This window comes from Heliangelus exortis, chromosome 2 (genome assembly GCF_036169615.1).
Source record: "Heliangelus exortis chromosome 2, bHelExo1.hap1, whole genome shotgun sequence".
NCBI lineage: Eukaryota > Metazoa > Chordata > Aves > Apodiformes > Trochilidae > Heliangelus > Heliangelus exortis.
Genome location: NC_092423.1, coordinates 20,058,877 through 20,076,329, shown reverse-complemented (window position 1 = coordinate 20,076,329; position 17,453 = coordinate 20,058,877). Strand labels below are relative to the sequence as shown.

The window sequence follows — 17,453 nt, the reverse complement described above, 5'->3', positions numbered from 1 at the left end:
GGCAGCTCCATGAAGGCATCAGCTTTGGTTTTTGCACCTGGATAAAACATTAGGATATCTTGCTAACCATCAGCCAATTGATGTTTTTCTGAGAACCCAGCTCAGCCTGTTACTGAGTCACCAGCTCTGCATATTTCTCACCAGTCCCTGTGTTTTCTTCATTCCTCAGAAGTCTTTGAATTCAAATGAAATCTCTGTATGTTGTATGTCAGGCCATAATACCTGTAGTTTCTTTAAGTGTAACTGAAGTATGAATAGAAAACATTGTGCCAATGCTTGTAGAAGGTGGTCATCTGACTAATACGGATGAAGAAAAAGCAGTTGTTTTTTGATGGACTTGGCCTGCCCAGTCTCCTGAGTTGGAGAATCTGGAATGTTGGTGACTTTCCACTTGTGGTCACTAAAATTGTAAGGGACCAGCTGTATCTTCTGAATGAGTTGAAGGCACCATTAGCAAAATTTCCGATAGAAAACTGGGAGGTGCTTGCCCAGATAATTGGCAAGTAATCAAAAAACTGGGTAATTTTCCAAACACATTTGCTCTGGTTCTATTTTTCATTTTGCTTCACTTTTTATTAACTTTGTTTTTCTGAAAATTGTTGTGTGATTTCATAGAAGCAAAGAAACAAGTAAATGAGAGAAACTAAAATAGAAAAGCACACAAGGTCTCTTTAGACAGCCAAGGACTACTGATTGTTTTGTAATCACACTGCATCAAAGGAACAGAAAGAAAGCAAGCTAGACTGATGATGTGCAAGGAACAGCTTGCCTGGGACAACTGCAATAGTTTCTCCTTCTACCTGTCTGTTCTGTCCTGCTCCAAGAGAAGGGAACTTCCACTTTTATAGTCTGCAATAGCAATATAAACTAGTATGGATATCTCCTTTCTCTAAAAATAAAACCTGTGATTTGTGCCAGATAAGTAGTTCCTTCATGATCTGTTGAGCAATTCCTGCAGAAGGTGCAGAATAATCTAAAGGAAAAGGGAAGATAAATGAGTAGGATAGAAATGGTTACAGCCACCTGATGATGATAAAACACCAAAAAAGGGTTAAAACCTGGAGAATTGGTACCAAATTTGAGAGATGAACAGTGGATATTTTGGTATTTCTACATTTAATACTGATTATTCTTTACTGATTGGCTAGAAATTAAAATAGGGTTTCTAAACCCTAAAATTTCAGGAAAGGAAAGATAAGCACTTCTTAAATAGCTATTGGTGTATTTATGATGGAAATTAGATTTACTATACTATATTATATGCTTTTATATTTATATTATACAATGTATAATTGTAGTTTGTTCTGTACATAACACAGATAGCTGTAATTGCCTATCAATACATTTAATTTTTCTAATAATCAACAAGTATTTTGCCAGTAGTCCATCAGCAATATGTTTTGCTGATGATTGGCACAAATTTGTGTGGAGGGAAACTCTGTTGGTTTATATGCCTTATTTTGTTTCATCTAGCATAACTTAAAATGACATTACAATTTCAGATGGATAGAAATGTTCATTTGAAAAAAATTTGCATCAGTTCAACTAAATTAACTTATTGCATTGATACAGTCTCTGAGATAATATAAGGCCCGTGATTTGGAAACAAATAATTTTAAGGATAGATATCAGCTATGTTTCACCCGTTTAACTTTCTACAATCTGAACAGTATGTGGATTATGCAAGTCTCAAATTTTAAAATCTTCCCTCTCTACATCCTCCTCAGTTTGTTCTCTCTTGCTCTAAAACAGGGCACTTTCAAGTTCTCACCACTACATCCAAAAGGTATTCAAATATCCAGATGATGTAGCTGATCCAGTCCAGAGCATTTAAAACTCAAAAACTTGAGACAAATTCAAAGAAAAACTTGTTTAAATTTTGGGGTTTTTGATATATCATTTTGCTATATGTCTTATACCATGTACCAAGGAGCCAGGCACCTTGGTTTTCCAGTTTGCTGGTCAGTATATAACCATATTGGACCATTCTATTTATGAAGAATACAGTATAACCGTGTTGTCATAATATTTCAATTACTTTTTTTTCTCTCCTGAGAAAATTTACATGTTTTTTGGAATACCTGGACACATAACATGGTATCACCTGAAAAAATCCTCTCAAATATGAATTCTTCAAAGACAGAGAACAAATCTGGAAAGATGTCAGAACCACATCCCCAGTGAAAACTGAAGAAAGCACTGCAATGCAATGACAAATACTTGATCTAGTTATAATGAAGGGAAATTCAGTCTTTTACAACAGGACAAACTAAGCCATGGGGTTGAAACTTTCTTTGGATTAGTTCAGCTACCCCAAAACAATTACTAACTCTGATCTTTAGTAGTTCTTTTGAATTTAGGAGGAAATCATTTGCTAAGGATTTCTCTGTATTGCTGCTAGGGAGATACTCAACAGGTGCCCCTCCTCTTTATGAGAAATCTCTTCATCACAGGAGGTTTTATCATATTCTTCTCTCCATGTAGGACAAAATCTTGATTTTTTAATAGTAGGTGGAATTATAGTGATGACAAAGAAGAGGTTACTACTACTTAATAAAATAAATAAATAGACAAAAACATTTAAAAAAAAACACTAAAAACCATACCAACCAAAAAAGCCCCAAAAGCACACACAGAGAAAAATTAATATTATTACTGTTATTATTGTTATGGTAATTATTGGTAGTAGTAATAATAATACCCTAAAAGTTAGCAACATTATTTCCTTATCCAGCCATTTGCTTTTGGTGATATGTTGTGACAGACCCCTTTTGGAGAAGGGCAGCTTTTTCTGCTTGGAACTGAACAATGTGTTCTTGTTTATGCTACCTTAGAATTTTTCAACAGCAGCTGAACAATAGGAAATGTGGATATTGTGGCTCACAAACAAGCCTCAGGGCTTCAGTGTTTTTCCTATTGCCATGCTACATGACAAGAGATATTCCTGGATAAGAGCTCTTAGCAAAGATGTTGTTGACTCTTGCAATGTCAGCCTTTAATCTGATCCTTGGAATCTGTGAGTGAATATTTGTGGTTGCAATATATTTTAAAATTTTTATTCAAATAAAAAATGAAGTATAAGATAAAAAAGGTGAATGAACTCTTAAGATGCTTACATCAATATTTTATGTAGAAAATCACAAATACAAAAAGTATTAACATGAAAGGTCTTTGTTAACCAAGGTAGGGTATGCATATATGTGGTAAAAGATACCAATATCTGTGTAAAAATCTTTTTACTGTGAAGCATAAACTAAAATTGAAAAACTGTATTTTTTTAAATCTTTCTATTAAGGTAAAGGACAGCATTTTTTGTATGTAAACTCATCTGCCCAGAAAGAAGGAAACAGAGCAAGGATAATTACCACCAAACTCTTCCCAGCTAGCCTTGGGGTCTGTAGGGTTCGATTCTGGTTCTGGATGTTTGCTTCTAGGCAAACAGGAGTCTTAAAGGTAAGAGAAAAAGCACTTCTACTACATCATGACATAGTAATATCTGCTTTAGTAGTATTTGCAGTTCTTTATCTAGACTATCAAAAACTCAGAGCTTGTATTAGCAGTACTCTATTACATCTTTACTTCATTTACACCTATATACAAAAATTTTGCTGACAAGATCAAGTGACAATTCTGGTTTAGTTTTAATTCCACTTGAAGTCCTTACTAAATATATAAGAACTACTACCATACTTAAAACTACCAAATATCAGCACAGTTGTGCTCTGCACAGTGCACTCTTTAACATAAAATAGAGGCAGTTCCTAATGTTTAGAACAAAAACAAGATGTGGCTTAAAATAAAAGTTTTAAGCGTGTTAATGTCACCATGCACAGAGGGGGTTTGATTAAAAACAACACCAAAGCAAAACAAAACAAAACCACAAAAAACCCCAACAACCTGGAAATAAGGCATTTTACCATGTTGCTATTTATAGCTCAATCTTCCATGAAAATGCCTTCTTGCTCTTCCCCAAGCATCCTTAATGGGCACACTTTTAGCTGTTAAGTACTGTAGTAAATGTCCAAGCAGTGATGTTAACCTTTGGCAAACAATTCATTTCACATGACTTACTGAATAAATATGTCACATAGTGCTTTTTTCAGAGGTATGAGCAAGACTCCTGTCTGTGGCAGTTTTTTAAATTTTGACAATACAGGTTATGTCAGTTTTACTGCATGTGGCAGAATATAAAAATTTGCATATACTATCAATCTTCTAAACTAAATATGTTAAAAGTGAGCAAGAATATTGTTTTTAATCTTTGACCAGGAATGAAGTCATAAAGTTTATACCACTGTTTTTTTTTATTCATCCTGTTTGTCTTTGGTCTGGTTCTCCACTGTAAAGAACAGTGATAGCACAGCTGCATGGGATTATGGTGCAGTCCAGGCTGGAAGGGACCCAGGAGGTCTCTAGTTCAATCTCCTACCCCAAGCAGTCAGCTACAAGATCACAGTTGGTGGCTTGGAATTTACCCAGTCTTGAAAACTTCCACAAATGGAGACACTTCAATCTCTCTGGGCAACACGTGCCACTACTTGGCTGTCCAGAAATCAAAGGCTTCTTCTTTTATTAAGCAAAAGAATAAAGCTACTTTTTTTGACACATTTGTTTATCTTCTTTTAAGTAATTTTTTTCAGGATAGGGTATGCATCTCAATTTTGTCCCCACCATCTATTTCAGGGATACCCTGAGTATTGCTATAAACTTAATTAATATAGTAAAGAGAAAAAAACCTCTAATAAGTGAAGACAGTATGAGCAGCAGATAGTTTCCAAAGAGATTTTAAATGAGTTTGAATAATGTTGGTTTAACATTTCTTTCTATTCAGTGAATAAAAATGATCAAAATGTATTCTTCACAAAGTTATTTCAGTTAATTAAGTTAAATTTTTAAGAAGTTTTTTTATTGCAATTTTGCACTTTTGTTAGCTGAATATAGCTTTTCAAATACTTTACAATGTCTTCAATCCATTCTTTCCAGCTTACATTATTTATCCTTCCACATACACAAAGTCTGCACATTAAGATTAACAAAGCAAAACACTAAATAAAGGTTGAGGTCAGTTCCTAATTAAATTGAATTTTAAAACAAAGAGCAATAACTTTTTGTACCTGCTGGTAACTGAAATACTGTGAGATTATCCATTAGTTTAAATTCAAGTATTCTGGATGTTACAGCATGCAAAATTGCTGTAAAAGATTTAATTTTATTTAATCTGCATATTTTTCAAGGAGCTTCTGCAGCTTTTCAAGCATTACAGAACACTTAGGCCACATGCATCTACTTATCCATTAATTCTAACTGTGAGTCAGTAGGAAGAGAGCCAAATGGAGCCTGCTTTTTTAAATTTTGCTTTTCAAACTCTAATTTAATTAACTCTCATTACCTGCAATTTCATGAAGAGATTCATAAAGAAACGTCTTATGCCCACATACAAATAAGATTGTCTGCTTAAGTCTTTGTAATGTGTACTCTTTATGTAGAAATATCAAACAATATTCATAAGACACCAAAGTACTCGGTAAGGAATTATCATTCTATCACAGACAATTTACTCTTATGGATATTTTGCTTTTTTCTCCCAAACTACTAATCTAGTTCAGCATCAACTTTTGCTGTTATTAAATCAAGAATATAAATGTACCATAACCATATAAATGAAAAAAATCCTGAAAGAAAGAAATTAATAACAAAATCAGCAACCCAAAACTTCAAAATCAACAGTTCAGTGAAGATTATAGCATTTGTGGTGAAAAAAGTCAAACTCTAATAGTCTGCATAATGTGTTAGAATAGAGTAACATCTGTACAAAAGCTGAAAGGCTCTGAAATGCAGCCATCTGATCAAGTCTGAATTAAAAGGACTGAAGAGAGAGAACATACTGATACTTTTGATTAAATTTACATACAGGGAATCCGTAAAAAAAAGAAAGATAAAAATGTAGAATGTCTTGATATAGGAAGTAGATGTGGTAGAACTACACAAAATAATGTGAAATTATAAGAGTAATCTTATTTTGCCCAGAAAAGGAACTGAGAAATGAGAAAAAGGGAATTAAAAGGGTTTCTCTTCTGAATTCACAATGCACATTTTAATTGCAGAATTCTATTGTCATAAACTCTGTAATTTGTTCACAGGGAAACCAGAAGTGTAGGCTATTATTATCTTTAAAAAGGACACAATGTTTACAGCAGCTCTTGCATTAACATGGAGTTCATGCTACTTAAAAGGGATCTGAATACTGCTGCTTCAGGACATAAGTCAACTATTAGCCAAGGGGAGAAAAAAATATATTTAGTATGAATAAGTACAAAACCACCACATTTCCCTGGGAGTGTATGGTAAAAGCCTTTGAGAGGACTTTTATTCAGCATTAAATACATGACTTTGTAATATAATAATATCTCAATTAATCTGCTCAGAACAAGAATAGCTATATTCATATATATATAGCATATATGAATATAAACCATGTCTACTTCATTATTCTGCATATGTGAATTTTAAAAATACATTTCTCTTTACATTTTTATGACTGTTTAGTTGCATTTAATGGAGGAGAAGAGAAGTTTCAGCAAGAAATGGCAGAGATTTTCACATCTGTCTCATGCCAGTGGGGATCCTATTGGTCATCTGTCAGATAGAAAACATTCAGATATAAATCTTCAGCATTCCGTCTTTGTTTACTACAGACTTTGTCACACAATTGAGAATGAAAAAAAATTAATTAATTGTGATAGTTTGATTTTTATATATCAGGTCATTTTTTTAAAAAATTACTAAATTTTCAAACTCATGTTTAAAGAAACAAAGAGAAAAGAAGTAGATAACTTTTTTAAGTGCTTCTCTACTGTGACAATGAATTGTGATACAGTTCTGCTGATCTGATTTTTGGGCTTTAGAGAAACAATTTCAGTCTGCCTCTGGTGTCGCTTCAGCCCTAAGAAGGCATTCAGTGGTGACTGCCAAGGAATGTGAGAAGCTGAAAGGCATGATATTAAGGATGTGTAGCAGAAAAATTAATATCCTTATTCATTGGAGTCAGCTGTAAGTTTGCTTAGCCTCTGGTGCCCAGTGAAGGGAAAATACAGGTTGTCTTTCACCATTTTTTCCTTTTCCCTTGGGAATGATGGGAGAATATGCTTCTTATTGTGCATCCTTCAGAACTACATTTTACTCTCGGTTATTAGTTTATTAACTTTCCAGATGGAACACAGTACCCTCCAGCATGACAGCTGTTAGTGTCAGGCAAGATCAGGAAGATAATACGTTGACTTGAAAAGTTAGCAGGAGGGTACAGGATGGTCACATGAGTTGTAGCTGCTGATGACTGAGTAGAAAACAGTTTACATTTCATGCCTTTTGGGACACACACTTTCCCAATACCCCAAATGACAAAGAAGTTGCAAAAACAATTCAGGAGTTTCTAACACACAGGACATGCTGTGAAGAATTAGAACTGAGTCAGGATTTTGAGGCGGGCAAATAGACTGAAAGCTCACACACAGGCTGCGAGTGAACTAGCTGGCAAAGGCACCTTGGAGAAAGACCAGGAACCAAGTATAAAAGCTTCACTCATGCATTCATCTCATGCATATTTTATGCTAAATTCTTCTTAAAATTGCCATAAGGTGTGTATCGGGTATCTTCAATCCTAAGCTTTTCAGTCTGCAGTTTATTTCTGTCAGTTCCTATTCTCTGTGATTTAGGTAGTGAATGCAATCTGGAAAGGGTATCTGCACAGAATGAGGAATAGAAAGATACGGTGACTAGCTAGTACAACATGTGATTGTCACTTTTAAATTAAAATTATGGGATTTAACTCACAGCTAGGTTTGTATTAGCAGGAGCACAATCTCCCCAGACTGAATCAGAATTGTTCAATGGGACTTCACTACAGGATCTTTTTTCAGTATGTGCTATGTAGTGGGATTCATCTTGCTAGCTTTTTCCTCTTTCACATGTTAAATTTTTTCCACTACCAGACCAGCTTATACACATTTCATAGGATGTTTAAGGAGGTGTTGGAGGCTGTGGAGGCACTAAGTACCACACAGCTGCAGTTCTCCAGGACTCTAGGGAGATCCTATCCATGAGAATTTCCTCTAACTTTCATATGCCATATATATTTACACAGGCTAGCAAAACATATTTACTGACCCAGAAGATGATTCAATTCTCAGTGACATGAGTAACCTCAAAGAATACAGTATTACATCTTGTAACTGTTACTTCTGTGGGTACAATCTCTGAGAGAATAAGATCTGTTTCCCATGCTAAAGAATAGATTCCTTGGGCTTCCCATTTTTCTGAACTACATTGTAATCTCATTTGACATAGTATATATTTTTGATTATGTGTGTTTATTTTAGAAATTTCCTAGCATAGTTATGGCTAGAAAAAAAAAATGGAGAAATAAAGCAAAAATTTCAGAAATACTTTGGCATAAAATGGGATTTTCCCAGGACTTTTCATGAGAAATAGAGTTGAGATGGGATCTCTCCTGAGGTTTTCTCTGTACCAGTTTAGAGGTTTACACTAAATGCTGTCACTTTCCATAGGTTACAGTAACAGCTGAAACCACACTAACATTATTATGTCCTGTAAAATTCTAAATCACTGAGATGATCTTTGTATTTCATGATTTGTAAAATAGTAAATGGTTCTAATAACACACACAGGGTTCAATCAGCTATTTATTCTCAACACCTATCTTTTTAGCTCAGCAAGGTATGTACTTTTAAGAAGACAGTGACACTGAATATTGCTGTAACTGAGCATCCGTCTTGAAAAAATTTGGTCTTTATTTGGATTACTCTATGTGAGTTTTCTTGATGCTCCTCTCCTCCAAAAAATGAAATAATTTGCAGGAGTGTTTAGGCTTCAAAAGTATTTTAACCAATATATCAACCACTTAAGTGTGTGATTCATGGTGCCATTCGAGTTTTTAGCTTACTTGACCCACCAAGTTGGATGAGAAAGGCAAAGTTATGTAATTATACAGACTGATACTATGGGGTTAAATTTACAACTTTCTTGGGAACATAGAACATGGTCTCATGGGTCTCATGGTCTCTGGAACATAGAACATGGTCTCATGGGTCACTGGCAAATTAGTTGATGGGTTTAAGAGAGGTATGGTATTAAAAGAGATGTGGAAAGGATAAAGATTAAAATATTCAGTCCCTGTAAGAAATAGTTATGATCTAGAATGGCTTGAATATGGTTGTGTTTGTTATTCCAGTTCTTTCTCATTATTTCTGACCTGTTCTAGATTGTATAAGAATTTTGGGCACCAGAGTGGAAAGAGCAGCTACCTGCATAAATGCCAGAATTTCCTGTATTTGACATTAATTCATCAGATGTTTCTTAATTGTGAATTCATAAACTGCCATTATTATTGCTTTCACTATTTGATGAGTTTATTTCTTTTTTTTTTTTTTTTTTTTTTTTTTTTTAACTTGTGGTACTGCGAAGTGTGCTTGAGCTCATTTACTGCAACTGCCTGAAACATTGTATTATAAACTACTTATCCCAGATGACAGACCTAAATACACAGAAGGAAGGCCTCTCTATATATCTCTAAAACCTTCACACAGTCTATCAACTATAAGGAGTTCACCTTTTTGAGATGAAAGGATTACTCAAGATCCTTCTCAGTCCTTTCTTCAATATTTAGAGTGGTTTGGGGTTAGGTTGTTTCTCATTAGCTTCTAACGTTTGCAGATTTTCTGATCAGTATTACCAGTCACCTTTATTTTATTTGGGTTTTGTATTAACTTATTTGCAGATGAATTAGCCTTAGAAAAAGTATTCAATAACATTTGGTCATCATCAATAAGGTTTAACCATATATAAAAGGGCAGGTTCTTTTCAGGCTGTACTACTGGGCTTCAGCTCTGTTTCTCTGGCTAGCCCAGCTCCTCTGTTGCTGAATGCTGACTGAGTTGCTGCTCTTGGGTTTCGTTGTCAACAGATATACACAGCTGAAGAACATGGGATGGATATTCTTATGTGGTCTTCTAGTAGAAATGAAGAAAACAAATGGATGTATGCAAATGTGGTCCTCTCCAGTAACAGCCCTTTCAGAGTTGTCTTCGAAGCTGAAGTGGGGTGGAGTGAACCCACCGAATTTGCTCTTGATGATATTTCTTTTACCCCAGAATGCACTGATGGAGGTATGTTGCTACAAAAATATTTAAAATATGGGGGGTTTTTTCAAACAGAGGAAAATTGTGACATTTCATATTTCGATGTATATCAGAGGTACAAAATAGGGACTTTTTTTCTAGATATTATTGCAATACTTCTATGCTTTTACTTCATTCAAAAATGTGTAAGAGAAATGAGCACAGCACAATCATGCAAAGAAATTCATGTTTTTCAAGAGAAAGAAAAATGTGGAAAGATCAAATTTGTCATGCGTGATCCACAGGGCAATTTTTTTACTTGAGGATACTACTTGAAGATAAAATCACTGCCCTGTAAATATTTGAGCAAGAACATATTCCTTTAACAGAAACTGTGAGAAATTTTACCTACTCCACTGCCAGCCCTGCTTTGAGTTTTGCTCATCATGTTTATTCAAGGAGGTAGCTCACAGATAAGTGTATTACCTGCGGTACAGGTTTTGTGTAATGTTTCCTCTTTCAGAATATAGCTTTGACACTGCAGATCTTTTTCATCTCTCCGTATTATTGTTTTTCAGCTTGTCTTTAATTACTTTGGGTTTCCTGAGGCAACGTGTTCTACATAGAAGCAATCACAATTTAGCTGGTTGGGAGCTCTAAGCAATAAAGCATTACCTGCAGCTCTAATTCAGCTGAGGTTTTTATTTGTTTTAAAGTACTCAGCCCTTATTAGCCAAGAGTGTTTCTACACATCCAAGAATATCTCTGCACATTTAAACAATATGTGGGCAAGCTAGTCCCTGGCCTTTTTCAGAGGTGTCTTCTAGCTGATGCTCATGAATAGAGAGAGCTGCAGTGTGAGCTGTCAGTGGCACAGGATCTAGTTTTGTTTAGAATTAACTGGTAAATTAGATGTACTGTGAACCCTTTTCAAACCCATTATTTTCTGCTGATAAAGTTGTGTGGGGATCTTATATTACAGAAATTAGTGCATTTTAGGGACCAAAGACTTTATTCAGTTCCAATAGTCTTCATTATACTTATAAGTATAATGTAGTAATAATAACTTGATATTTTTAAAAAATGCTTTATTTTTAATTAATATCTGATTTTTACAAATAAAACTTAAAGAACACATTTCCATTTCTAGTTTCAGATGGACCAAGGATACTGAAGAATCAAATCTTGTACTATTACCTTTTTCATAGTATTTTCTAGTTAACTGAAATAGGAGGTTTACATAAATTCTTTAAAATTCTGCTTCTTCTTAACTGAAATCTTATCACTAAACCAAAATTTGTTCTGTTTATGTAAATCAGAATACTATGTTTTCTCAATCATGACTGGGGAATTTGGGTGCACGAAGTCTGTGTAATATAAATAGTGAGGTATTGCATAGCACATTTATGTATTGGGAGAGTATTCTTAAAAAAAAAATACTAAATATGTTTTGTGATCTCTTCTGGAGATCACACAAGCAAAATACTTATGATTGTGGAGATTTTCTGCTGGAAGGGTGTAAACTGCAGTATGAGGTGAGTACTCACTGCTGCTCCAGCCCTCCCATGCAGTAAAGTTATCTGCTGGCTCCATTTTAACAACAGCTCCTTGTGAGCTTACACTTCTAAATAGTATTATTTTAAGTAATTGCTTTATTGTTTGGTTTATTCAAAAAGAATAGTGTTGACACTTTAAGATGAATATTTGGGCTGTATCATGGGTACAAAGACGAGTGCAGACATCATTTGAGGAGCCAATATATGCTTTTCCACCACCAATCACTCTTTCAGCAGTTCAGTATTAACAGTACTTAGTGAAATAATAAACAATTCAAAGGAAATAAATTAATCCAAATGTCCTTCTGTATCTTCTCTTCTACTCCACCTTCTCTTATCATTCTCTGGTTTTTTTATTTCTTATTTTTCAGTCTATGTTTGCTTTCATAGTTTACTTCCCATAGCTGCTCAGTGCAATCTGAAGTATTTTCATTCTTCTGCTTTGCGAATGTTTTATTTTAAAACCTTTTCTACTTTCCTGCATTTTTTCATCCATTCCTTCATTTAAAAAGCATTTTTTTTAAAGTCAGTATTACAAAAGTCCTCCCCCAGCCTACTGCAGTTTCAATTTCCACTGGACCATTTCTCTTCAGTAGAAAATATCATTATGTAAGCATAATAAGCAGAGGTAAAAGGGCAAACCAAAGAATGCAAAGCTCTCAGCACAGACAGGACATATTGTCTCTAGAACTGTGTCATCTGATTGTTGTTGAACTGTGGAAAAAAAAATTGCTATTTCCCAAGATACTGTGGTTTGGGTTTTTTCCTAATGTTGTCATAGTTCTTGACTTCACTGCACAGGTTACTAGTAGAAGGGTCAGTTTTGCCATTTAAGTACTGAAGTAGAGTAAATTTTCAGTGATTGTTGACAGCTCTCATTTAGGTGAAAACTTTGATTTGATATGCTGTATCAAATCTTACCTTTCTCCTGTTCTTCTTGTTCAAGTCTTCCCATTGCTCTGTACCAAAACACAAACTAGATCTCTATAAAGGTTTTTATACAATTCTTACATTGAGCAAGCTTTCACTTGTCGTGAGGAAACAAAGAAGCAAATAAGAATCTGTGAACTACAGGACTGTATTTGGCTTTATATTCAAGCCCAGTCCACCACGTATTTTAAAGCTTTTTTTCTTTTTTTCAAAATGCATACAAAGGCTTCCCACTACTCTAAAACCTAATATCCTCCTGAAATTCAATCTTCAATTTCTTTGAGTCATCATAAGATGGTAATGACAGATAGCCAGACCAATTCACATAGATGATTTTTCCTAACTTTCTGGAAGAGCTGATATTGCAAAAATGTGCTGAGACAAAGAAAATGGTATTTCAATCACACAATTTAGCATAGGTATACTCAGAAGTTCAGGTTAGACATAGAAAGTAAGCAAAAGGTCCAGCTGTCAGTATAACCTTCTCCAACAGTTATGAATGCCTAGGAAAAAATATAAGAAAAGGGGAACTAAATGTACTATTTTCCCCCAATACTTTTCCCACTGCCGGCCATTTGTAATTCAGTCTTCCTGAGCCTAACATTGAATGAGCATAATGACCCTCAGCATTTTTTTCTCTTTAACTTAAAAGTTCCCATTTGAGCATATGGAAAAATTTTAATTGTCAGCAATTAAATTATATGATGTTGCTTGTATGAGTCTAGGCTTATCTTTATGAACAGAAAAGATGTTTAGTGCTTTCTTTTTTGGGTTTTGAAAAGTATAAAAGATTTATTTAGATCTTGGTAGTTCACTCTTCTGTCTGGTGTGTAGGGTTTCTTAAAGACTTCTTCATATTGCAGTTTAAGACCTCACAAAATACGTATGCATGGCAGATCCCATCCTGTAATTCTTCCAGAGCAAAACAATTTCCACAGATTTCCATACAATAGCAGAATTAGGCTTCGCCTACTATCTCTATGTAGTACCATATCAAAAAGATATGAAAGATGCACATTCAGGCTCCAAGCTGAGAAGGACACTGTACCAAAGGGGCCAGAACTTTCTCTTCATTCAAGATGAAAGGAAATAGATTTTATCATTGACTTCTAAGGCAAACCGTCTTAGATAAGTGTAATTAACAAATAACAAAAGGAAAATATTTCCTAAGACTTTTTCCTTTAATTTTCCAGAATAGTGAATATGAAGACAATTTCTGTAATGCTCAGTAAAGAATAAAGAAAAGAGTAATAAATAAATAAACAAATCTGTGTGGATAACAAGTTAGTGGTTGCTGGTCAAATCAACCTTGTCTGAGATGCTATAATTTCAGGTGCTCTTTTTAGGTATCATGTAGGTATCACAGAGTCACAGAATGTCAGAGGTTGGGAGGGACCTCTGAAGAACATTAAGTCCAGCCCCCTGGCCAGAGCAGGACCAAAACTAGGGCAAGTCACTCAGAAATGCATCCAGATGGGTCTTGACAGTCTCCAGAGAAGAAGACTCCACAACCTCTCTGGGGAGCCTGTTCCAGCACTCTGTAACCCTTACAGTAAAGAAATTCTTCCTCATGTTGAGGTGGAACTTCCTGTGGTCTATCTTAAATCCATTGCCCCTTGTCCCATCACAGGGAACAAATGAGAAGAGGTTGTCCCTTCCTTCTTAACACCCATCCCTTATGTATTTATACACATTAATTGGATCCCCTCAGTCTTCTCCTCTGTAGCCTAAAAAGCCTGAGGTCTCTCAGCTTTTCTCCATAAGGCAGGTATTCCATCCCCTTGATCATCCTCATAGCCCTCCATCATACTCTCTCAAGTAAATCCATGTCCCTCTTGAAATGGGGAGCCCAGAACTGGATGCAACACTCCAGGTGAGGTCTCACTAGGGCAGAGTAGAGGGGGAGGAGAACCTCCTTTGATCTGCTGGACACACTCTTGATACACCCAAGACACTATTGGCCTTCTTGGCCAATTTTGGTATCTAATTTTCAGAAAACTGTCAGTAGCCATTCTTCAAAAGTCAATTCTCTCATGATTTCAGATTAGAAACCACAGAGCAAAGGTAATATGCCTGGAAATACTAATTTCATAAAGTCTTGGGTAGTTATTATTTATTTGTTTGTCCTATAGCACATAATGAGGACATTTTCTCCCTATTTTATCTCTGCTTCATGGGACACACTTTTTGAATCCTGATTGTCTTTAAATCTTCCTTACTCTTCCTGCTGCAGACTTCCATTTGCATCACAAAAGGATCTGTGTTTATATACAATGACCTAATCTTTAATCACATTATTGATTACTGTTTTACTCAAAGTTTTACCAACGCAGAGAAAACCCCGATGAGATATAACTGAATATTTTGTTTTCTTCATGCACATTATTCAGATACATCTCTGAATGTAGAATTATGAAGTGGTTTTCTATACAGCGCACAGCTACCGTGTCCACATATTTTAAAAGTATTTAATAATTTCATATAACATAATGTTATCTATCTGGCAACTAAAAAGAATTAAATAAAATAGCTTCTATAATTCAGGCTATAAGATTGGAAATGCTCCAAACACGCTTCTTTTCAGTGATAAAATTAAAGCAACCTGAATCAAAACAAAAAGCAAAATATGAAACTACCAAAATGTTTCTCCTGTACAGCAGAAAGTATTACAGGCTAACTAGGGAAATACGCAGTCTAAAAGCCATCCATTTACAGTTAAATTTTATGTGCTCTCTAACACTTTTAGTAGATTGCATTTCACTTCATCTTATAAGAAACACATAAACACCTGTATCTAATTAAAGTACAACCCTAGATCTACAGTGGGCATTTGGGTTTTTGTAAAAAAATTAGCCAGATGCAGGGAATCTTGCTGAAAAGTGTGCATGTGTGAGTGTGTGTGTTTCTGCAAGTGAAACAATAGTGAAAAAACTCTGCAGCAGAGCAAAACTCATACAACAGAGACTTAGACAGAGCCAATGATCCATCTTTGATACTCCCAGAGCCTGCAGACAGTAACTGGAAGGGTTAACAGCCTGAGCTGCTAATACAACAGTATTAGATCATGGAGAAAAACATTGTAGAGGAGGCTTAACTTTTGATTTCTTTAAGTTGCAGAGCCAGGGGAATCAGTGCTAGCCTGTCTTCTCATGCTTGCAGTGAAGCAGAAATCTCTCTCAAGTTAAGAACTCAGGGAGTTCCTTTCCTCAAGGGCAAGATTTGTGGGGGAGCTGCTCGGGGATGCTCTTGTGAAAACAAAGGAGGGGAAGAGGAAAGCAAGGTTAGTAGTGATAGAGGACTGGCAACACTGGGGATGTATGTGCATAGTGTCTTTAGTTAATTAGTTTCTCCCTGAGACCAATCAGAATAAGATTTGGATCCTCATTGCTTGGCAGAGATAGGACATTTCTGCATTTTTAAGGAGTATAAATTATGATTCAGGGCAGAGTACCTTAGAGAGATTATTCAGCCTATTTCAGTATCTTCCAGTGCACAGAGCTAGCCTGTGGTGAAGCTACATTTTTTTCTGGACTTCAAAGGAAGGGAAATAGGGAATAATTTAGGATAAGATAGTTAGACTTAATAAACTAGCATAATTAGTGACAAGTCCTGAGTGCAATGATGTAATGTATGTTTCAGTGAATATAATAATCGGTCTAAATCTTTCTATTTATCTCTGCCGCCTTATACCTGTACAGAATGCTGATATCTTCTGATTCAAGCTGGATACCTTTTATGAAATTAAATATTTTTGATTTCTTAAAAAAATATTAAGATAGTTTCAGTAATATTGAACCACAAAACCCCATCTGTTTACACCAAAAAAAAACCCCGAACAAGCAAGCCTCCAATCACAGAGGTGATATTCAGCCTTGCTAAATTTGTTGATAAAAATCAACATATTTCCTTGGAGGGACAGAGAGAATAATTTTTTGAATTAAATAGTTTCATGGTAACATCTAGAGGAGAAGAAAATTCTTGTATTGTTCATTATGCAAAACTTAGCTGTCTTCTCAAGAACAGTATATCACAAGCTCAGATTTATGTCAGAAATTCTGTGGAGTTTTAGATAGTTTTCCTCTGACCTTTTCTCAGCTGATGAAAAATCTGTACCTGTAGAAGCTACCTTTAGAAGTTGAGAAATAAGAGCTTTTTTGTTCCCACCCTAACTGTAAAAATGTGCGGGTTCCAAGAAGCTGTTTTTTTCTCCACTATAAAACTAAAGCATCACATCTTCCTCAGTTTTTCATTACTTCTAATAAACAAATAAGTAAATCCACCACAATAATGGCATAACTAGCAATTCCTGCACTCTCCTTAGCAGAAATACAGCAACTATTTCTGCCACAGGTAGTGTACTCCAGCCAAAAGCAGCAGTTCTCCAAGTAGAAACTGTAAATCGTAGCTTGATTTTACTGGCAGTAAACCTGTCTGTTTTCCACTATGTTTGTTTATAGCAACTGTTGATCATTTAAAATGAATTCTGCATAATTTTGCATAGATAGATCTAACTCTGAACTCATCCAGCAAGTTTTGTTTTCATGAATTCTGATATTTTAACAGTGCCTCTGGGATCATTTTAATTACCCTGTCCCTTACTTCAGTGTTTTCACAAGGGGAAGTGATTTAAAAATTCAACTGACAAGTCTCAATTTCTCTTTTTTTGGTCTTTTTACAAGTGTTGAAATTAACATTTTATTTTCTAGCAGAAGCTTTATTGCAAGCGATGAAGACTCATAGACAGATTGTTAAAGTATTTCAACAACATTAGTATGGTTAATTTTTCTTACAATGTTATTTCCTTGCAACCACTTTGCATGAGCTGATTTCATAC

The 17,453-nt window shown here is 35.1% G+C and overlaps 1 protein-coding gene across 5 annotated transcripts in view; it reads left to right on the top strand.

The window, feature by feature from the left end:
- MALRD1 (MAM and LDL receptor class A domain containing 1) overlaps window positions 1-17,453 on the top strand; it is a 225,185-nt gene that overhangs the window by 153,180 nt on the left and 54,552 nt on the right. For 4 of the 5 annotated variants that reach the window (XM_071735085.1, XM_071735084.1, XM_071735083.1 and 1 more), the window contains 2 exons: window positions 3,296-3,453; window positions 9,980-10,181. In XM_071735085.1, coding sequence (XP_071591186.1) covers window positions 3,296-3,453; window positions 9,980-10,181 — 360 coding nt within the window. Of the gene's footprint in view, window positions 1-3,295; window positions 3,454-9,979; window positions 10,182-17,453 lie in introns of those variants that run through there. The other variant, XM_071735087.1, reaches the window with a different exon arrangement.